This window comes from Pseudonaja textilis, chromosome 2, assembly GCF_049901715.1.
Source record: "Pseudonaja textilis isolate UNSWEBS1 chromosome 2, rPseTex1.2, whole genome shotgun sequence".
Taxonomy (NCBI): Eukaryota; Metazoa; Chordata; class Lepidosauria; order Squamata; family Elapidae; genus Pseudonaja; species Pseudonaja textilis.
In genome coordinates, this window is record NC_141991.1 from 142,472,320 (window position 1) to 142,496,129 (window position 23,810).

At 41.0% G+C, this 23,810-nt stretch overlaps 1 protein-coding gene and 1 pseudogene across 2 annotated transcripts; both read left to right on the plus strand.

The window, feature by feature from the left end:
• Positions 1–456: 456 nt before the first annotated feature.
• Positions 457–19,151, plus strand: LOC113443220 (lysozyme C, milk isozyme-like). 2 transcript variants are annotated; one of them, XM_087925530.1, is made up of 5 exons: positions 457–592; positions 1,159–1,314; positions 13,602–13,757; positions 14,798–14,876; positions 18,245–19,151. In XM_087925530.1, the coding sequence occupies exons 1-5, from the start codon at positions 457–459 to the stop codon at positions 18,306–18,308; spliced, it is 591 nt and encodes a 196-aa protein (XP_087781656.1). In that variant the 3' UTR covers positions 18,309–19,151. The 2 variants fall into 2 exon arrangements, with proteins under 2 accessions (XP_087781656.1, XP_026567064.2); XM_026711279.2 differs by lacking the exons at positions 13,602–13,757; positions 14,798–14,876; positions 18,245–19,151 and adding exons at positions 4,337–4,415; positions 6,014–6,325.
• Positions 10,231–10,343, plus strand: LOC113443455 (U6 spliceosomal RNA; annotated as a pseudogene).
• Positions 19,152–23,810: the final 4,659 nt, after the last annotated feature.

Genomic DNA, 23,810 nt, shown 5'->3' on the forward strand with positions numbered 1-23,810 from the left:
ATGGGACAGGGACAGTAGGCACGTTGGTGTGCTTATGCATGCCCCCTACAGACCTCTTAGGAAAGGGGTGAGGTCAGTAGTAGTCTAAGGTTAAAGTTTTTGGGGTTTGGGGAAGAAACCACAGAGTCAGGTAGAGTATTCCAGACATTGTCACTCGTGTTAGGGCCGCCTGTGGTGGCCTGAGCACTCTGCCAACGAAAACAGGCTCCCAATCTCCGTTTTCACCTGGGACAGCCTCCTGCAACCCTTTGCCAGAGAAAATGGAGCTTGCAAGAGCTGCTGCATGCCCTAATTCTCCCTACTTCAGTCTTTTGAGGGAAGGAAATCCCCTGCACCAAAAGGTTTTGAATGAGAGTTTGAATAGCCAATAGTCACAAGGGCAGCCTAAGGTTGCAACTTCCATGAGCTATAAATAGAAAGTGTTCTGAACACAGAAGTTTTCAAAGACCGGCAACAATGAAGGTGATTTTTTTCACCTTGTTCTGCTTACTCATAGCAAGACAGAAGGCTAAAGTATTTGATGTTTGTGACTTATATTACATTCTGAAGTTTTTTCAAATGGATCCTTTCAAAGGCATTTACTCAGAGCAGTGTGAGTTCTATTTCAGATCCTCATAATTCATTTCCATTGTTAGGGTTAATCAAAATCTAATTTTCAATCATCTACTATATTTTCCCAATCTCTCTCTCTCTCTCTCCCTCCCTCCCTCCCTCTCCCTCTCTCTCTCTCTCTGATTGAAGTACATTTCAGCACATTTATTTTTTTGTTTCTTCCAAATGTTTCCTTTAAAGCTAGGAAGTTTCACTGTCGTCAGGAAATGTTTTCAAATAGAAGGGTGAATATGGAACATAAGAATGAAGAATGCAAAAAGCAAAACACATCAAGATACAATAAAGGAAAAGACAAATCCAAAACATTGTATAAGTTTCCCAGTTTCTTAGTAATCTCTGATTGCACTGCTTTCTAGTTTACAAGATCCTAGTGGATAAAACTAAACATTTGAAAAGTCAATATTAAAACATCAGCATCTTGAAAATGCCAACTGATGAACTGAGTTGCCAAAAGATAACAGGCACTTTTCTTGCTTTCTTGTTTTGCATTTGGGGTCTGATTTTTGAAAAAAGCAAAAAATCCTTTTTCTTTCCTTCTCCCACTAGTTGTCTGTGCGGCTGATTACTCAAGCAGGCTTGATACTTTGTACTATGAGAACATTCGGGGTGTTCCCCGTTATGGAATATTCCAACTCAGTGGCCTCGAATGGTGTGATAATGGAAGGCACCCCACTCAAAACAGATGCAACATTAGCTGTGATTGTGAGTGATTTCTTCCTTTCTTTCTTTTGCCTTTGCTTTTGCTTTATTGTTCAAACAGGAAATTCCAACCAGAAAGCCAAACAAAATGTTCTGTAAACTATTCTCCCAATTTCTAAATATAAATGATCTAGTTACATTCCATTGTGGCTTTTCCCTAATTGCCTCTGTGATACAATCATGCCCCAGCAACAGTGGTGGGATTCAAAATAATTTAACAACTGGTTCTCTTCCCTAATGATTTCTTCCAACAACCAGTTTGCCAAACTACTCAGAAAGTTAACAATCGATTCTCCTGAAGTGATGTGAACTGGCTGAATCCCACCACTGCTCAGCAACCTCTTTTCAGTTTCATTTTTTTGCTCTACAGCCTTATAGTAAATGAAGTTTCTTTTTTTTTCTTTTTTCTTTTGCCATGTCCCCATGATGCTGTTTTGCTTTTGTCCTTAGCCCCTTATCAGACAGACTTAAGTCTTCCTTAACTGTATAGGTAGTCCTCGACATATGAACATAATTGAGCCCATAATTACTGTCATAAGTAGTGGTGGGATTCAATTTTTTTTACTACTGGTTCTGTGGGCGTGGCTTGGTGGGCGTGGCAGGGGAAGGAGACTGTAAAATCTCCAGTCAGAGGTGGTATTGGCCAGTTCTCTAAACTACTCAAAATTGTCACTACCGGTTCTCCAGAACTGGTCAGAACCTTCTGAATACCACCTCTGGTCATAAGTCATGTCAGTCATTAAGTGGGCCATCGCCTGATTGCACCTGATTTTGCCATCTTTTAATGCAGTGGTTGTTAAGCAAATGTGCTTGTTGCTAGGTGAATGCTAAGTCATTAAGTGAGTGCCATGGTTATTAGGCAAAGCCATTTTTCACTATAAGCGGGTTTTTTTCTGGAAGCTAGAAAAAAATACTGATTTCTGGGGGGGGGGGGACAACCCAGCATAAATAGTGGTCACATGACTGCAGGGTGCTGTACATGTGGCTGATTGTCAACCACCCAAAGGGGGGTTGTCACATATTCATTGGGAGGGAGGCAGCCATTAGAACTTTAAATCTGGGTCATAAGTATCTTTTGGAGGTTCATCATAACTTGGAACATTGGAACTTCAGATCAGGTTATAAATTGGAGATTACCTGTTCTGATATTAATGTAGTGCTCCCCCTCCCTTTATCCAATGCAATTCAAGGGCAGCATCAAGATATGTTACACTTTCTCACCCACTAGTTTGTATGGAAATCAGGTGGGTTGCTTAAGAGAAACAGCTAACAATGGGGACATCTATTTCACGCCAGTATAGTTTTCGGACAATCTAAGAAAGAGGAAAGGCCCTTGATGGTGGCAGTGGTCACACTGGGGACTGAACCTCCTGGTTGCTGAAAGGCCATTTCCCCACAAATGGTTAGAGAAATTTCTGGAGTCATCCTTGCGACTACACAACAATAATGAGAACAGGCTTTCTATCACTTCAGTGATCTAGGTGATCTATGAAGAGATTGCATTGGGGAACTGTCCAATGGCATTCTTCCCATATTTACCAAATATATACCATACACAGCAAAGTTCAAAAATGCCTGAAATCAAAGGCTTTAGGAATTGCTACCTACTATGTCCCAGTTGTTTATTACTCCTTCATCAGTTCTTCTATACATGCCCTTGATGCTGAAATGCCGAAATAGCATTAGGAACAATCATCCAATGGAACAGCTTGCCCTCGGAAGTTGTAGGAGCGTCATCACTTGAGACTTTCAAGAAGAGATTGGACTGCCATTTGTCAGAAATGGTGTAGAGTCTCCCGCTTGGGTGGGGGGTTGGACTAGATGACCTACAAGGTCCCTTCCAGCTCTGATTATCTGTTATCTGTTAACTTCATAGACAAAGTTGCGGCCCAAGACAAAACAAGATTAAAAGTATCTCTATGTTATTATGGACCACTATTTACTAGTCAAATACTTTCTAATCAACACAATAATATTATTTATTTCAAAGTCTAAGTAAAATCTGAGAGCCAAGTGCTATTCTGATATGCTTGAGGAGACCAGAAGTCACAAAAGTGCACAGGATCAAAACACAAAAAATACCTAATATAATTTACAACCGAATTAATTAATTAATTAATTAATTGTTTATTTATTTATAAGCATTTATGCCACCCATCTTTCCTATAAGGTGACTTTGGGCAGCTTATAAGTTATAAAACAAGTAGAAAAAATTAAAATATTAAAACTACACAGGTTAAGATTATTCAAACTATTCTGAAACCAGAAGGAAGGACAGGATGGGGATGAGGCCTTCTTACCCCGTTATCCATCTCTAGCAGTGATCACTTTCACCAGGCTGCAGGCCAAACAGCAAATCCATGTTTTAATATCTTTCTGATAGACCCAAAAGGTGGGAGCAGTTCTCACGTCCAGTTCCATAGAGATGGAACCAGAGCAGAAAACACGCTGTTAATGGTGATTAGTTTTGAACATAGAGATACTTTTGAATATAAGACATAGAGATCTGATGTTAGGTGATTCCCTGGTGAAAAATTGTACTTTGCAGCTACCTTATTTATTTTAAGATCGGTTATTAAAGTACTGTAAATTGAAAACATTTTAGCAAATGCTAAAATAATTTATTACAAAGGTTTCCTTAGTGTCTTTTCATGTCTACATCGCCATTCCTGGACGGCTAGCTATATTGATCTTTGTTGGCATGCCACCAAGGAATTAAATCAGAATAAGTCCTATCTTCTGTCTCCTCATGTTTATTGGCTGGCCCATGGTCAGTATATTACTTGAAGACATTCTTGGGCTAAGGAACCCAATCATATTCTCTCACACATGGCTTATCTCACAAGATCGTGAATTAAAGGTAGGAATACTTCTAGAAGAAAAAGTAGATATGAGTAAGGAATAGATTAAAAACAGCACAGCCTCTCTATGTCCCACTTCAAGATGAAGTTCTGATATCTTGGATAATCGGTTGGCATATCACACTTTCAGATTTAACATTCTTCCATTGAAACTATCTTCACAGTGTTCTTAGATGATGACATCCAAGATGACATTTTATGCGTTAAAAAAATAGTTCAAAGGACGAAGGATATGAAAGCTTGGTGAGTGTCAAGTGGCACTTTTCTCTCCTTTCAGTTAGTGCTTTCAAGGGCTTTTCTGCATTGCAGCTTTCACCAGCTTCTCTCTTCTGAAGAAACTGGCTGGAAATGAAATCTATACATTGACCATTGGGTTGGTCAAGTGTTGTATATGGATGGCAGATAATGTGGCTCTGATTGGTGGATTTACCTACTTCTCTTCCAAGTTTCCTCTTCTGCTTGGCCTCAAGAGAAAATTTGGCGTTTCTCAGCAATTTCACGCTTTCATTACTAAACTTGTTTAAAAGAAATGAAGGAAAAAGTTCAACCTTTCACTGTAGGCAGCCTAGGAACTCATTATGAAATATCCAGTAGAGAACAGCAGAGGGAGCAAAGGGGAGGCATCACAGGACATACAAGCCAATTAGAAGAGTTTTTTGTGTAGGGTAGAAGGAATCACAACAGGCATAATTCCTGTTTGAACCAGCAAAAGTGGAAAAACTATTTTTGATGCAAACCCAGAAAGTTTAGATGGAGATCATCTGTCCAGCAGATGAGAACAAGTTGAAAACTTGATCTTCTATTCCTGACCTTCTAAAATTCTAAAATTGAATTGGCTCAGTGGTTAAGACGTTGAGCTTGTCGATCAGAAAGGTTGGCAGTTCGGCAGTTCAAATTCCTAGCACTGCGTAACAGAGTGAGCTCTCATTACTAGTCCTAGCTTCTGTCAACCTAGCAGTTTGAAAGCATGTAAAAATGCAAATAGAACCATAGGCACCCCTTTGTGGGGAAGTAACAGCATTCTGTGCGCCTTCGGCATTTAGTCATGCCGGCCACATGACTACGGAGACATCTTCGGACAGTGCTGGCTCTTCGGCTTTGTAACGGAGATGAGCACCACCCCCTAGAATCAGAAATGAATAGCACATATGTGCAAGGGGAACCTTTACCCTTTAATCTTGTGCTGGGGCAGATAGAAAGTCTGGATTAGCCTCAAGGCACCAATCAAATGAATTTTATTCTGGGAGCAGCTTTTCCAAAATGGTGCCCTGGATTGGATTTCACTTCTTCTTCAAATTGGAATCTTTTTTAGGACTTTCTATGGCCATTGTAGCTGAGGAGATAATAATTGAACCAACTTGGAGGAAGCTATCAAAAAGGGGTTTAAGTGAAAATTATAGTCATGCTACATGTGTTTGAAAACAATATATATTTTTTTCATTCAGTGGCACTTTTGAAAACAATTTCAACAATTTTGGATATATTTGAATATTAATTTTTTAATCCATTTGCTTAGATTTTCCTATTTTGAGGTGAGAATGTAGAAAGAGGAGCTAATTGGAGAGGAAAGATGAGAGGGTTACAAATAGAAAGCAGTGACCATCTATAACTTTCTACATTTTCATGAATTTGACAATAAAATCCTTATTGAAACGTATCACTAATATCAAAATAAGCTAGTCTTTATGCTGGCAAAATAAGCTACTCCTCTATTTATTCCTCCTTTTGTTTGAAAGATGTTACTGAGTTGATGAGACATAAATTGTTCAGAGCTATTTTCTTCTCACTTATATAAACAATTTATAATAGCTAATTGAACTTTTCCCCCATTACTTTTTCAGGCCACTTTATCTGAAATACTGCAACAAGCAGACTATCAGCTATTATTACATGCAATGCCTTTTTGGTAAGAATCATGGTACACCCAAAAAGAGAATTCAACAGAAGACAAGGACATTTAGATTGGTGATGGCTTTAAAACAGCTTCAAAACTTCAAAAAGAACTTCTAAGGAAGTGGATAGAAGATAGATGACAGACAGACAGATGTTATAGATGATAGAAAGATAGATGGATGATAGATATGATAGATAGATAAATAGATGGATGGATGGATAGATAGATGCTATAGGTGATAGAAAGATAGAATATATATATATATATATATATATATATATATATATATATATATATATATATATATATATATATATATATATATATGTTTTCTGAGGTTCTCGCGGTATTTGTATGTGGATCTTTGGTTGTTGGTTTTCTCGCGTAAGATTCAAAGTATCTGGCAACGTTTGATGAAGTCTCATTCATCATCATCAGGCCTCTGTCTTTGGCTCTTGCTTTTCACTCTGAAAAGCAAGAGCCAAAGACAGAGGCCTGATGATGATGAATGAGACTTCATCAAACGCGTGCCTAGATACTTTGAATCTTACGTGGAGAAAACCGAACAACCAAATATATATATATATATATATATATATATATATATATATATATATATATATATATATATATATATATATATATATATATATACACATATACACACACACACACACACACACAAAGAGAGGGGGTCGTATTTCCTTTTTAAATATCATATTTTATCATTCTCTCTGAATGAACAATTGGTTTCCAAGAGGAAAGTTCTTGATATCTTTCTCCTTAAGCTCTTTATGGGTATCAATTATCCTTGGTGGCGTAGTGGTTAGAGTCCAGTACTGCAGACTACTTCTGCTGACTACCAGCTGACTGCAATTTGGCAGTTCAATTCTCACCAGCTCAAGGTTGACTCAGCCTTCCATCTTTCTTATTAAATTTGTTTACCATCCAACTCACCATGAAGAGATTCTGGAAAGTGTATAATATTAAAAAGAAGACTATACAAAAACATGTATATAATAAGAATAAAATACTATGAAAATGCAAATTATCAGCTATAACTAAAAGATAAGGAGAGAGGGGGAGGGGGGATCTGTTGTTGATTCATCAATCATCTCCAGCATGACATTCACCATTGGAGCCCCAGGCCAACTGACAGAGCCAGGCCTTCATATGCTTGTGGAAGGTCAGGGGAGTGGGAGCTGACTTCACTTGCGGGAGGAGGGAGGGGCAAGATGTTCAAAGGGCCCAAATGATGGCAGAGAAGGCTCTATTTCTGAACCCCACCATCCAGAATTCCCTGGCTGATGCCTCGCCTGCCATCATGGGTGGGCAAGCCAATCCCACTGGGATGAGATAGTTTCTCAAGTAACCTGGATTCATGCCATGAAATGCTTTAAAGGTGATAACCAACACCTCGAATTGCACCAGAAACAAACCAGCAGCCAATGCAGCTTGCAAAACTGTGATGTAACATGGAGGCTTTCACCATCTACAAGGGGTAAGGAAGGATCTAACTGAGAGGGGGTTGCACTGACAGCATCAAGGACCTGACCACATCCTCAGGTCCAATGGGATCAAATCATTCCCAGTTCACTAAGCAATATTTCACACAGAGGCCACGCAGGCAAGATCCTGTTCAAAGTCTTGGCTGCCCTTAGGCTTTTGCCGGGAAGCAAAACTTCCAGGACATCCCCCAGTTCCTTCTGGAACCTGGAGCCAAACTCCAGAGTCTCCAAGGGGATACTGTCCATGAACTGGGAATTAGCTCAGGGGGTGAGAATATGCCATTAATACTATACCTTGCATGGTCTCCTCTGCTGGAATCTCATCTATTGCCCACCTGGCTCAGGCCCCACAATAGGGTGTCTCTTGGCATCTTCGGGGCAAGCCATCACCCCAACCTTGGTCTCAGCCTCATCCCTCAGCCTCTGCAGCTCAACTCCAATCACTACCATCATCGTCGTCTTCACAGAGAGACTAGAACTCCAAATCCAACCCAGGACTCTGATCCACATGAAGGTATCACCATCGCCATTGCCATCACTACCACCAAGCAGCTAATATTCTGCACTGACCTTCTGAGCGAGCACAGCAGTCACCCAAACTCCACCAAACTGACCAGATGAGCTCTAAACTGTTCCTACTCACTCTACATACAGGGTACAGGTTCAGGATCAGCTCTGAAGTGTCACCACTGCTGCCAAATTGCTGGTCTCTCATGCCACCAAACAGCTGAGCCAAAATGCCACCAAACAACTGAGCCAGGTGCAGCAGCTACAGTTCTTGACTGGCCCTCACTGTGACCAGGCAGCCATGTCCAAAGTTGCTCACCCAGTGATTGAGACTTGGACAGAAATTCAAAGTAAGCACTGAAGATAAGGAGGGGGGAAAGAGGGGATGGGGGAAAAACTGCCCCCCCCCCACAATATTCCAGCATTTTCTGGGGGCAGGACAGGGGTGGGATTCTACCAGTTCGCACCTGTTCACTAGAATATTCTAAACAGTTCAGATAACCGGTTGTTAGAAGAAATTACTGGCCTAATCCTGTAAGGAAGGCAGGAAGGAAACATTCTTTTTTTTAAAAAAAAATTATTGGTTTTTAAAAACAAACACAAACAAACAAAACATAAAAACATAAAACATCTTTTTTGAAAGCAGCATAATCCCGGGTTACATCTCTTTGTACAGACACAAATTCAAGTTCATTCTCATTTTTATATTCCATTCCATATCTTATTACTATTCTACATTTTCTGTATAGCTTCTCCCCTCTTTTAACTTTCTTAATTTTATTTTATTTATTTCATCTCAATTCAAATCATTATACTTATATTCTTTGTCTGTCCTGTTTCAACTGTCTACTATCTTTTCTCATTAAACAAAATTTCTCCTGTAATCACTGATTACAGGACGCCTTTATATCTTTCCCCTAAAATTATAACACTTAATATAATACATAACTTCCATTCGGATTCTGCTTGGTACATTCTAAAACTACACACTGCATTTTAAAAAAAGAAAAAAATTATAAATGTATAATATAATTAAATCAACAATCCATTCCAATTCAGTTCTATCATTAATATTAATATTCATTTAAATCTTAACATTTTGCATATTACTTTTCAAATAAATACCATACCTCTATGGGAACAATTATAAACTTTTCATAGTTAATTCCCCCCTCTCTTCACTTATATTTTTTAAAATATTAAAATGTTTTAATTATAATGTTCCTGTTAGGAAGGAAACATTCTGAATCATTTCACCAGAAAGTTCCTCTCTGTTAACCCTTATTACGTTCTTGGCAGGAGTAGACTTCCTGTCTCAGGAATTTCTCTGGAGTTTTTTTCCCCTCCTTTGCTGGTTCTTTGCTTGTGTGGAGTGACTATTCAAAGTTACAATGGCACTGGAAAAAGTGACTTATGACCATTTTTCACACTTACGACTGTTGCAGCATCCCCACAGTCATGAGAGGCCAGGTGAGGAGTTGCGTGCCTCAATGTGAGTGATATTGAGTTGGCCCCACCCAGCCAATAACATGACCACCAAGCCTCGAACACCCAGTCACATGACCATCAAGCCATGCCCACCACCTAAGCCATGCCCACAGAACCAGTTGTTAAAAATTTTGAATCCCACCCCTGGGGGAGGATATTGGGAGCTCCACATCAGCTGTCTGCTCCCATCCACCATCTTCCATGTAATCTTTGGTTATTTCCCCAATATGATCCAAAATGTCCAAAGAAGACACTCTTAGTCTGAATCTATTGCCAGTAAAATTAAGACGAATATATGGGTAACAGGAATAGGAGAATCAATATCAGTTTCATAACATTCTGGTTTTTGTCAGCTTTCTGGTGCTACTTTGGCAAATACTGCAAGGTGAACTATAAGGTTCCTATTAAACAGATTTTCCCCCTAAGGTTAAAAACTTACATTCCCATCAGCAAATAATGAAACTGAAATTTCACAGTGTACTTAGATCAGGGATGTCAAACTCGCATCGTCACAGCAGTGTCACGTGACATATCAGGACTTTTTCCCCCTTCATTAAACCGGCTGGGGGCGGGGCCAGTACGTGACGCCTCCAGCCAGTGGGCCGTGAGTTTGATACCCATGATTAAGACCATCATTTTACTCCTCTTTTATCATTATATATTGTTCATTTCAGCAGCTTAAATATCAAAATGTGAACCACACAAAGAAGATAAGCATGGCCTTTGCATCAGAATGGCACGCAAATCTGGGTAGCAAGACAGAAACAAATTTATCTGAGTTCATGAGATTGCTTCTGAGTAAGTGTGTATGTGACTGTAAATTATATTTTAGTGAGAGTTTTATTTGGCTTATGGAAGTAAAAACATATTTTTCAATACACAGATTATTTACCTATGAACTGCATCTTTCAATCATTCTGATAGCATTAGAACTTACACTTTTAGCAATTCACAAAGTTTAATTGTAATGTCAAGTTACATAATTTGCACATTTTATTCTTACTGTTCTTAATTTCTACTCAAAGTTAGGATGAGGAGGAAGATAAAGTAAAGAGTAGCTGCATTTTTATTCCCTTATTTGTTCTGAAAGCATTTCCGTTGGTTCCTATCTAAACTGCCTAATGAAATTATCCACCACTTCTACTACTAAGTGTAACCACATTCATTTTTCAATCAGACTACAACTCGTATATCTGGCCATGCTCTCATTGCATATTTTTCTTCTGCCCACTGTTCACCCAGAATTGGATGAAGTTTAAAGGCCTCATTTAAATTGACCCTAATTTCCCAATGAGTATCAGTGTATTTTGTTGCTATTTAAAGAGGACAATCCATGCTCCAACCCCCAGATACATTGTAGGATGTGATGAAAGCAGATTCTTGAAAGATCATCGTGGGTCTATTTGTCATCTTTTACAATCATCAAGAACACCAATGTTAGTTTGCTTAGGAAATTGAATTGTCGTGGTTTAGAGTTCTTATTGAGAACATTCAAAAATATGTTGGAAAACAAATTGGAAAACAAAGATCTCAATGTCTCAAAGCATGAGAATCTGCGTAAGAAACCTGCTAGAGTTATGGTTGAAATGGTCATCATCATTATTTTAGCCATTATCTATCCACTGCAGGATGGAGGCCTCTTCCACACATTTCCAACCTATATAATCCTGAGTTTTCTTTTGCGAATTAGGCCCGTAATATTTGCTGATGTCGCCAGTCCATCTGGTTTTTAGGTCTGTGTAAATGTACATCTATGAGGAGGTGATAAGCCACTGGGAAAGCCAAGAGAAGTCATCAAAACCATAAAAAAGCGAACACTAGCATATTTGGGAGATGTGATTGAATTGAATTTATTGTCATTGTACACAGTATACATACAACGAAATTCACATAACAACCAGAGGCTAGGCTCAACATGCACACACACAACAATCCCCAAAACACCTCCCCACCTGTCAAAATTCCCCGCCTTCTAAAAACACCCAAGCATCCACACAACAGACCAAGTAATACTGTCCAACAGCTCACTGATGGTGGTCCTTAAGTTCATTGTTAAGTGCATTTATAGCTCTGGGATAAAAACTATTCAGAAAACGTGTGGTCCAAGTTTTAATTGTTCTGTATCTACTGCCAGAAGGCAACAGTTCATAAAGATTGTAAAAAGGATGGGAAGAGTCTCTGAGAATGTTGTGCAACTTCCACAAACTGCTAGGTGTGAAGATGTCATCCAGGGCTGGTAGTTGGAGCCCAATGATATTCTGGGCAGTTTTAATGATTCTCTGTAGAACCTTTTTGTCCACTACAGAGCTGCTCCCGTACCATACAAGAATACAGTATGTCAGGACGTTCTCAATGGTGCTGCGGTAGTGGGACAGACGTAGATACTGAGGTAGATTTATGCAAGGTTATAAATACAAACATTGGTCAAAAAGTTAGTTTTTAATCAGCCTTATGATAGTGAACAGTCACTAAACAAGGCAGTTGCTGAACAAAAACTACCTGTATATGTCTTTAAGGCTGTGGCTAGAAATTTTCTAGGATTTCAGCTCCTCAAATTATACTGTAGAAGCTGAAATCTCACCTTCCTTTGTTCTGCATAGAAGATGGTACCCCACATAACACTCATTTGTTTTGTTTTGTTTTTTTCATTTATTACTTCCAGGACTTAAGAAGTATTTGATTACATCCCTTCCTCATTTGTGGATGGATATACCCAGAGGTGGTATTCAGCAGATTCTGATCAGTTCTGGAGAACCGGTGGCGGAAATTTTGAGTAGTTTGGAAAACCGGCAAATACCACCTCTGGCTGGAGATTTTACAGTATCCTTCCCCTGCCACTCCCACCAAGCCACACCCACAGAAATGGTAGAAAAAAATTAGAACTCCATCACTGGATATACCCCAAGACTATGCCATATGCTTCTGTCTGATAGTTCCATTTTTAGGCAGACGGAATATGCTGGCCAACCTTGGTTACTCCATTTCTTCAAGTATGCCCCAAAGGGATTATTCTTATTACCTTTTTCCTTTATGAATTATGGTAGGCCATTCCATGCTTTTAGAAACTTTTCCACCCATTACAATTCCTGCAAGGAAATGCCTGGATTGTGTAAACCATTTTTCCCACAATAAATGCATCAAATGTGGAAGCTAGAAACGTGAGCACAAAGGCCCATGCACACAAAGCACATCTCTCCAGAGGGTTAGCTATGAGGTTTGGTTTTAATTTCTCTACTGTACATTTGCATAATTAGTAGTTAAGCCAAATATTTATATTCTTCCTCTGTGTTGAAAAAAAAACAGTGGTATTAATGTTACTATTTTTATCTGAGGCATGTAGCTATCCAAGATCTTTATGAATGCCAACCTGTGACTGCAGGAACATAACGATCTAAACTTTATCTGACCACGATAAAAATAACATTAGTGGAGAGAAGAGGCAGCCCCCAATTAAAACAACTAAAGCAAGCCTATAAAAACTTTGCAAGTCAAAAAACATCATTTTTCAGACCTGTACAGCGATGAAAGGTCTGTGGTTTGCCTTCCTTTGCCTGTTTGCTCAAGCAAGCGAAGCCAAAATATACTCCAAGTGTGAAATGTATAAAGAATTGAAAAAACATGGAATGGAGGATTACAATAAAGTTGGCCTAGGTCACTGTAAGTTTTCTTCTTTGAATGCACTACTTCTTTCCTTGCTGGAGGCTTTAACTTAAGTCCAATATGATGATCATCTAACTGTATATCATTTCAGTTTTATTTTGGAGGAAGTTTCTTTTTTCTTTAATGTCTAGAATTTAAAAAGAACATTCATATTAAGGTCGAAAATTAATTAATATGAGTATGCAAGTTCCAGTGTTTAGGCAAAATTATCTGTAGGGCAGCAGAAGAAGGACCACCCATAACTATCCCCCACCCCTTGGTACATGAATCATGCACATGAGACATTAAAAAGGAGTGGGTTTGTCACAATCACAAGTTTTCCTTTGACAGTGAATCAATTATTCATCTTCAATTGCTATGATTTCCTCCTAGGGTTATGTTTGATCCTATTTAGCAGTGGGTTCAACACTGAACATTATGTGTATACTGAAGGACAGCCATATTATGGTTTATTTCACCTGAGTGGTCTAATATGGTGCACAGATGGGAGACATAACAGCCAGAACATTTGCCGAATTGATTGTGAGCGTGAGTGACTTCCTTCATACTTTTGCATTAATTGACCCAACAACCTGGGTTCCATTATCAAATGAATTGAAGTAAAAATTACCCTGGAAATAAAGCCCTAAGCCCATTGAACTTTCTTTTATCAAGCTACTAGCTTGATACCTGTGCTTCGCTACAAAACTATGTGGTGGGCCTTAGTTTTGGGGGAGGAAAATAAAGGGAAAAATTTCTGCCTCTGCCTACCAGTATCCATCAGTATTCATCTGGCTAGTGTCCTGTCAATGTGTGAGAGAGTTGAGGCTGTTTGTAAACTGAAGCAGTATTTGCTGTGTGAGCAAGAAGGAGGCAGCAAGGAGCCTGGGCGTGGCTTAGCTGAACTGTTCTGTACTAAAGCTGCTTGGTGCTGTGAAACTAAAACTGAAATAGAAACTCCTTTGCTTGTGTTTTGCATTTGGAACAGATTTCTTTTCAGGTGGAGAGGGGGAATAGAACTCTTTAGCATCAGAGCGTGTTAATAATAATATAGGAAATATTAATGCTCTGATGATCATTTTGAAAAATCCTTTCTTAGTGAGCACCTAGAAGCCAAGAGGAACTTACGTGCCAAATTTCAAGTTTGTAGGCTTTACGGTTCTGGAGATTTTGTCATGATGTGGTATTTCACTTTTATAGAGAGAGAGATATAATGATCTGTACACAACAACCTAAGGTATTCTCCCAAAGATCCCATTCCCAGCATTTTGGACATCCCTAATAAATAAAAAATTTGAGAGCCTGTGTGGGATCTAGTGACTGAAATGGAAGGCTGGCTCTCATTAATACAGAGAACCAGATCACAATTGAGATGTCCTTGAATGAGTGCACTGGAAACTACTTGCCATGAAATTCTAAATCTCTTGCAAGATCATCTTAAGCCTGGGAGATTCCACCATCACTGGAAAGCCAAAGGTCAGCATAGAAAGACTATTGGCATTTTGGTGGATAGTTCATTACTTAAAATCCCAGTTTTATCATGGAAGGAACTTTGATTTCATTAAAGCTTTCCTTCTCTTCTGCCACAGAATTCCTCGATGACGATATTACAGATGACATTAAATGTGCTAAGATAATTGCCAGGACTAGCAAAGGGATGTTGTTTTGGTAAGTAACGTCTACTACGTTAATTCTAGGGAAAAAAATAAAAAGTGGTAGAGAATATTATTTAATCTTACAAAATCTTGGTAGAAGTCCCTTATTATTAGGGGGTAGTATTATCTTTGTGTATGAAATGCAACTCTTGAATCTTCTGTATTTTGCTGTGGGCCCTGATTGTTTTGAAAATAAGTTGGGGGAAAGAAATAGAAGAATGCAGTTGTGGAAGCTATTAGATAACAGGGATGTGATGAGCCAGTTTGGTCTAGACTCTAGAACAGGGGTGGGCAAACTACGGCCTGCAGGCCACATACGGCCCATTGGTCATTTTAATACGGCCCGCCTCTGAAAAAAGAAATATTCCCCTCTGAAAAAAAAATTGGGGCCGGCCAAAAGAGACCCCGTGCCACATGCCAAAAAATCGGAACTGGGCAGCCACTTCCCTGGTGGCAGGGCCGAGGTCGCCGCCCGGGGAACGCCCACTGCTTTCCCTTGCCAGGGCCGGGCGGTGGCGTGTTGCCCTGCACCGCATGGCCCCCACCAGGCAGCGCGCTTCAAGGCTGGTCTCCTCCTCCTCGGCCATACAGAACAAACAGGCAGAGAAGGCTGGTTGGGGGAAGCTTTCTACGCCGAAAGAGGCAGCTACTAATCTCCAGCTTTGCTCCGCTTCTCCAATGGTCCGGCACCACCCTATTCTATGCGCTGGCTGTTCAGACTTGCTGGGCCTGACACATAGAACAGGGCGGCGCCAGATGTTGGAGAAGCAGTGCGGAGCGGGAGATCATTAGCCGCCTCTTTCGCAGCACAAGAAGCCTCCCCCAACTGGCCAGCTGCTCTCCTCCTTCTCTGCCTGTTTGTTCTGTATGGCCAAGGAGGAGGAGACCAGCTGGCTGGTTGAGGGAAGCTTTCTGCCCCGAAAGAGGCAGCTACTAATCTCCGGCTTTGCTCCGCTTCTCCAATGGTCCAGCACCACCCTGTTCTTCTTGTGCTGCAAAAGAGGCGGCTAATGATCTCCAGCTCTGTTCTGCTTCTCCAACATCCGGTGCCGCCCTGTTCTATGTGTCAGGCCCAGCAAGTCCGAGCAGCCGGCGCACAGAACAGGGCAGCGCCGGATGTTGGAGAAGCACAGCGGAGCCGGAGATCATTAGCCGCCTCTTTCACAGCACAAGAAGCCTCCCCCAACTGGCCAGCTGCTCTCCTCCTTCTTTGCCTGTTTGTTCTGTATGGCCGAGGAGGAGGAGACCAGCCAGCTGGTTGGGGGAAGCTTTCTGCGCCGAAAGAGGCAGCTACTAATCTCCAGCTTTGATCCGCTTCTCCAATGGTTTGGCACCACCCTGTTCTATGCGCTGGCTGCTCGGACTTGCTGGCCTGACACATAGAACAGAACATGCTGCAGGCATCTCACGACAAGCCCCAGGACGTGTGGTCACCTGCTGGCTGGCCGGGCCAGGCCGGGCTGGAAGAGGCACGTTCTCCAGAAGGAAGAAAGCGTGCTCCGGGAGGGCGGGTGCCGGGCAGGTGGGCGGATGTTCCGGGACCACTTAAAGGTCAACTTTAAGAGTGCCCCCATGGAAGAAGCCGAGCAAACGTAGTGGCAGCAGGGGTGACGGGGCATGTGTGTCCCTCCACCAGGAGTATGAAGGGAGGCAGACACCGCACCTCTCAGGAAAAAAGTAGGTGCCAAAGCCCTGGCTGTCACCTGGGAGGGGACCGTGGAGGGACCCATCACATGCCCTTGTTGCCCCCGCCGCCTCTACTTTTGTTCTTGTTCTTGGCTTCTTCCATGGGGGCGCTCTTAAAGTCAATCTTTAAGAGCTGGAAGACGTTTTGTTAGATTGCCACCAACTCATCGTTGGGAGAGGTGTAGCCCCTGAATACATGAGAAGCCTTGGGCAAAGTTCTCTGACTTTTAAAATGCATCCGTGCGGTGTTTGCCTCCCTTCATGCTCCTTGTGCATGCCGGGAGCACCTAACTGGAGCAAAAGAGAGCGAAGTTGACTGCTATGAAATGAGCACCTTGGCTTCCCCTCTTGCTCCTCACAGTTGCCCTGAGCTGGTGCGGTTCTTTACTTGGGCAGCCAGACACCCGCAGCAGCAACAGGCAGTTCTGCCCGGGCTCCGCTCAGGTGTCCGGCTGGGGCTCTCAGGAGTTGCTACTGCCAGCGCAGCTCTGCACAGCTCCAGTCCCGCGTTGCCTTGGGGAGGGAAAGGCAAAACCAGGAGCCGCTGAGCCTGAGCCTCCAGTGTCGCTGCTGCCATTGCAAAGTGCCGCTGCGGCTCTTCCTTTTTGCCTCCGAGGGGAGGGGAAGGAGGAGAAGAAGGGGGGGTGATTCCCAAAAAATCTTGTGCTGACCCGGCCCATCTGTCAAATTTTAAAAGTCAATGAGGTCCCCGAGCCAAAAAGTTTGCCCACCCCTGCTCTAGAGGTTAAGGTGCTGGCCTTAAGAACCTTAGGCTGTGAGTTCCAGTCCAACTTTAGGCCAGCTGGAGGACTTTCAGCCCGTCATTCTCTCTCTCAGCCCAACCCACCTCACAGAATTGTTGTTGTGGGAAAAATAGGAAGTAGTAGTAATAGATATGTTCACCACTTTATTTATAAGCAATAATAATGATGGGATTAAAAAAAATCAAATAAATAAAATATATGAGATTTCTCATAGTGCCTCCAACATGAAGGGATGGAGTGGATTTATTTCCAAAATATGCCAACCACCCCCAGAATGACAGAGGAAATGGAATGTGTGTTCCAAAATTGTACAGAATATTCTGTTCCCAAATTAATGAATTTTGTTCATCAATATAATTTCTATGAAATGTGAAGTCCACTATGGGATAGTTAAAAGCACTGAAGTCAGGAGATTCAGAGTTCTCTGAGTTTTCTGAGCCATGGGAGCTGACTAGGTAACTTTGCCCCAACTATGAACACTCTAAAACAGCCCAAACTATTCACAAGATTGCTGTAAAGGGGACCAATAACAGAAAGGAGCACTATGTATGCAACCTGAAGCTTTTGGAGAAAAGATTGGATATAAATCTGAATAAACAAATAAATCTCAAATAACGCAAAATAATGAGAAAGCAAAGACATTTCCAATCTATATATTAAGATCTGGTCTGAGCAGTTGCCCTACCAATGCATATTTTTGTCATTTCTTCACAATATTGACCATTTTGACCTGAGAGTCTTCTTTTATATTGCTTCTTGCATGGGCTCTGAAAAGGAATCGTTTGCACACTGTAGATGCAATACAAAAGCACATTTTGGAATGTACTTGTTGCATTAAAATCCATTGCTGCAAAGATGCCATTTTTTAAAAAAACAGTGACATCTTTGTTATGTATTTAACCTATTCTGCTCTCCTCTCCTATTTCTTTAGGACACGCTTCTACGAATACTGCACTCATCCTGTGCCCCAAATATTATATTGGGAATGTGTATGAAATACAAGAATCAATGTACCATTTTGTTTCCTTTCTGCTTTTGGATGACTCTGTCCAGTCCAAACAGCTTCTGGAATGACTGTACCTGTACCTGTCCCATCTGAACCTCAGTCAGTCAGAATCACAAGTTGTTTGCCTTCTAAACCAGGGAGACAGGAAACTGAAATCTAATCCATTTTCAGGAAACAATTTTTGTAACCCTCAAATTTTATGAGCTTTGGAATAGTATGTTAGATCCATCATCTGAACTCTAAGAACAATTTTAAAATTTAAAATTTTAAAAATAGTATAAAATCTACTTAAAAGTACATGAAACAGCCGACTGATAGGAATATTTATGTTTCCAATGTATGACTTGAAAGTATGCAAAATGTAAGGACAGAGTATAAAAATAATATTGTTTAAATGTTGACATATTCTATACTTCAGATGAAAAATCAGACTAGGTTACAAGTTTTAAAATTCACCTTTGTCTCATTTAATCCATCACATATCTGGTCAATTACTGAATTGAATGCTAGAGGTCTTGCTGGCCGTGTCTTGGATCATAGTCCCCACTTATGGCTACTAGGTAAGAGGGATTCCTCTGTGGTTGAACTTGTGCTCAACAACCATCTATCTACAGTTACATCCTTGAGGTTCTTGTATGCCAGTACTAAAAAAATATATCTCCACACCCAGATACACAAGATCGTAACATGTATGCCTGTGGATACCAAGCAAAAAATTTGACCAGAGTTTATAATACTTTAAATATTATATGATGCATATAATACTTTAAAAATACTAGAAAAATGTATTCAGCATCTGGTAAAAAGCAGAACAGGGGAACTACTGCACTTTATGGGGCAAGATATTTCATAAATTATTTGATTCATCTTTGGATCTAGACTCGGCAGCTCCCATCCCTCTGGCTATTGAGAAGGATGTGGGTAAGTGTGGATGGGTGTGAGGTGGGATGCATGTGAGAAAGAGCAAATATATATATTGTAACAAGTAAAGATTTGCTGCTATTTTAAATTCACTGGGTCTCCATGTATTCTAAAGAGCCAGTTGTGGCTCAGTGTTCGGTTGAAAATTATTTGAGTGTGGCTATTTTTCAGGGCCATGAATGTTGAAGAAAGTTAGCACCCACCCCTCTCCTAAAAGAATACCGCCTCTGACACACACACACACACACATTTTCAAATTTGGGGTTAAGCCTTTCTTTCAGTTGCACATATCAAGCAGAGAAAAATGTATCCTGATTCCAGTTAACTCATTAAGTTTAAATCACTCCTTCCAGCTTATCTTCATGGAGTAAAATCTTTTTCTTCTCTGGATGTATCAAAGACTGGCAGGCCTTTCTTTTTTACCACAACATCCTCAACCTTGTTAATGTCCTTAAAGAAAAAGTCCCAGATATGTCTTTTTTCTCGATGCTCTTTTTTTTCAGTTGTGTTGAGAGGGTTACATCTGAACCATGGTAATGAGGACAAAAGTGAAAGTTAATATTCAGTTCTTCCAAAACTGCGATAAACTCCTCTGCATTTTCAACTACTTGTGAAATTGCCTCAGCAGTTGGTAACATTCTCCACAGGATTTTTTTTTTTCATCAGAGAATGACTGGTTAATGAATTGGCGTATTTTATAAAATCAGCATTCAACTAATCAATTCATATTTAAAAGGAAAAAAGTATCAAAATGTGCTAAAACCAAGGTATGATTAAACAAATAAACAACTGAAAGGATACCCAACCCTCTGGCTCAGGGGTGTCAAACTCAATTTCATTGAGGGCCACATCAGGGTTGTATTTGATCTTGGGGGCCAGGGTTGGTGTGGCCCAGTGGTGGGATTCAAAAAATTTTACTACCGGTTCTGTGGGCATGGCTTGATGGGTGTGGCAGGGAAAGGATACTGTAAAATCTCCAGTCAGAGGTGGTATTTGCCGGTTCTCTAAGCTACTCAAAATTTCCACTACCGGTTCTCCAGAACTGGTCAGAACCTGCTGAATACCACCTTTGGTGTGGCCTGGATGGACATGGCCAGCTTGATATCACTCGTATTGGGTACGCCTGTGATGGCCTGAGCACTCTGCCAGCGAAAACAGGCTCCTGAGCTCCATTTTTAGCCATGATGGCCTCCTGCAGCCCTCTGCCAATGACAACAGAGCTCGAGTAGACCACACATGTCCCCGCAGGTCCCATTTTTGCTGGCAGAGGCACTGAGGGGCGGTCATTCACTGTTTCCAGAGCGGCTCTGAGGGCCAGATCTAAGCACCCTGTGGGCCAGATCCAACCCCCGGGCCTTGAGCTTGACACCCCTGTTCTGGCCTCTCATATTGAAAATTGCAACCTTCAAGATTTCTCTTCTCAGATAGGTCCTCCGTTACTCCTAATTGGTAATATTCAAATCTCTAGAATACAGCAACAGCAATTCCAGCTACGAGGTCGAGGAGCTTCTGGATTGCCTAGAGAAGATACAAAGCAAGAATGATTAACTAATTAGGAAGAAAAGAAAATGGATCTTGAAGTCAACAAAACATATAGAGTAAACTCCAGGTTTGCCACCATGAAAAAATTACCAAGAGATGTTTTAGTCCATTTTGTAAGAACAAGTGGCTATATTTTGGATTGTCACTTCAAATCTAAATTAAGGATGGAAAATATGAATATCATTGTATTGAAGGAAATCCCTCTTTTTGTGAAAAAGAGAAGCTTACACCTTCCTAACAGATATTCTGACTAGGACAAACTTGAAGATGTGTTATTTACTTACCATGAACAAAGATGTAGATTATGGAGAAACCTAAGAATTTTTTAAATTAAACATAAATTAATATTGGACCCAGCTGAAGAAATAGATACATTAAGCAATAGGAGGTATATCAATTTCAGAAACTTGAAATATGAAAGACTGACTTAAAAATGTGGTTTTAAACTGGGGGGAAAAGGTGACACACCTAAAGGTTATATTGTCAAACACAAATGCTAAACTGTTTCAAAATAATTTTCTGCCTGTATGGATTGATATTTTTAAAAAAAAGATTTATTAAAATTGGACAGATTGTAATTATTATTGGAGAGACTTTCAGTGATCAAGATGAATGTTTTACCAAAGATGTTTTTTGTCTTTCAGACTTTACCAGTACTTATAACTGATAACTTCATTTAAACAATGGGATATTGTTTAATAACAGCAAGGGGAAAAAACCCCCCAAGACTTAGATATAAATTATTGCAAGATGATAAAGAAAGAGGAGGTTTGGGTTTATCAGATTTGAAATTGTACTTTGATGTTGCTGTTTGCTCTGGCTGAAAGAGTGTGTGACTCTCCAAAATAAGAGGTTACCGGAGCTGGATGGCCATGAATTGAGATTTGAATGGCATGGCTATTTATAGTATGATAAGGTTAAAGCAAGAATCTCCAACCCTCAGGCCGTGGTGCATTACTAGGCCAAGGCCTACTCAGAAATACCCTGAGCAAATAAATGGTGAGCTGGCACACATGCATGCAGCTCAAGTTCAGCTGCGTGCACTTGCCACAACTGCCCAGTACCCCTCTTTCCCCCAGGTTATGCTGTTCAGACTTTGCCTTATATTTGACCCAAAAGTGCATGAACACACTATAACAATGATTAAGGATAAGATTGATCCTACAAACTGTTGGAAGAAAAATCCTTCTGGGTTCAGTTCTAAGTGGGGAAAAAAACACTGGAAACATGGAGGCTGTTTGGAAGGTTTAATGGTGGACAGGACCACGTGGCCTGGAGCTCCAGAGTGAAAAGGAAGGATGATCACATGCTTCAAGGTGAAGGAAGAGATCAAGAAAAAGGCTGATATGCTGAGAGTGCCTAGGTTTTATAACCTTTGTTGGGATTTGAATTGGAGCTTGTATTCTGATTGGTTGTCAGACTCCCATGGCGCCATGCAGGGGCAACTCTGTAGGCTGTCCTGAGTTCCAGGCTCGGTTGAGCCTTGCTGGATGATGATGCACTGAAAGGGCTTTTGAGTAATTGCTATAGCTTTACCTGGAGATCTTTGTTATGTAAAGTACCTTAATGGCCCCACCCATTAACAAAGGTGGGGGTGAATTTCTGCTTCTGAGGCGAGTTTCTGCTTCTGAGTTTCTACTCTTTTTAGAGGAAATATTCTGCCTTTTTAATATTTCCTAGGATATTTCCATTTTCTAGGAGAGGGGTGGGTGCTAACTTCCTACAAATCTGTAAGAGGAAAGAAGAAAAGCTACATTAAGAATAACACTCCAGGAATATAATCCAGAATTTGGGGGGGGTGGGGGGAATAAGCAACCCTGTGCTTGATATCCTAGAGGCCCAATAGTCATATAGTTCTTTTAGTGGATTTACATTTATTTGTGGGCTGTGTCACCAAGAAAGCTAAAGTTTTCCTCGAATGCATGCAACAATAATTATATAGAATTAGAGTCAGTGTTTATTTCAATGGGCTGTTTTTACTGTACATTTGGGAAGCAGTTTTTCATACGAGACTTCAAATCAGGACAAAAAGAAAAACAAATCATCAAAGACTCTAATGACAACGAGGCTGCTATATGGCAACTGTGTGTAGAAATTGATCTGCTTGTATCAGAATTATTGAAACTACAGAACTTGTGGAATTCCCCTTTCGCAAAAATCTTTGATTCATCTCTCATCCTCCAGTTCCTATGCTGCAGTCATACTAACAGGTCTTTAAAGGGGACATTAAATTTGATGTTTTTTTTACCTCTCTCCATCTCTGCAATTACTCTGCAAGTGTTTGGGGGCAAATAACAGCCTGTGTGGTGGGATAGATTCAGTTCAAGTCCACTGTCAAAGCTGGAAGATCTCTGGATGTCCCCGGGCTGTTCACTCCCTCTCATTCCAACATATCTGGTGTTGCAACGGTATGGCGTGTGATCTTGAAGATCCTAGATCGCCGCCAATATCTTTGCTTCTGGACGGTCCAAACGGATCTAAACCGTCCCAAAGAGATGGTGAATGTAAAGAGCACATCCTGTTGATCCCAGGGATACCGCAAAGTCCCTGGTAGATCCAGGAGAAGCTCTTTTTGCCAGTGGCAAAGTGGCAGCCATTAAAGCTGCTGAAGTTGGGACAGTCTGAAACGGAAGAGAATGGAAAGAGAAAGTGTTATGTCCTGAGGACTCTAGGAGTTCTCACTCAGGTCCACTCACTTGTGTGGGCGTTCTTCCCCCTTTCCTCATTGGTTGGTTCTCCCCAGCAGCCAGCTATAAAAGCAGGCTGCGGGGTCCAACCAGTTGCTGATTGCTGCGAGCCAGTCCCAGGCGTGGCAAGCACGGTCAGCCCTTTATTGTTATAATAAAGTATTGTTGCACTCATGCTCTGGTTCAGCCTCTCATTGCTCAAACTTAACACTGGCGACGAGGATGGGATGGCTACCAGAAGCACCATGCAACCGCTGAGTCACTAGCCGCCGATCCGCAGCCCAGAGAGAGCGATCGGCCGGCAATAAGAGAAACGCTGATCCGCAGCCAGAGAGAGCGGT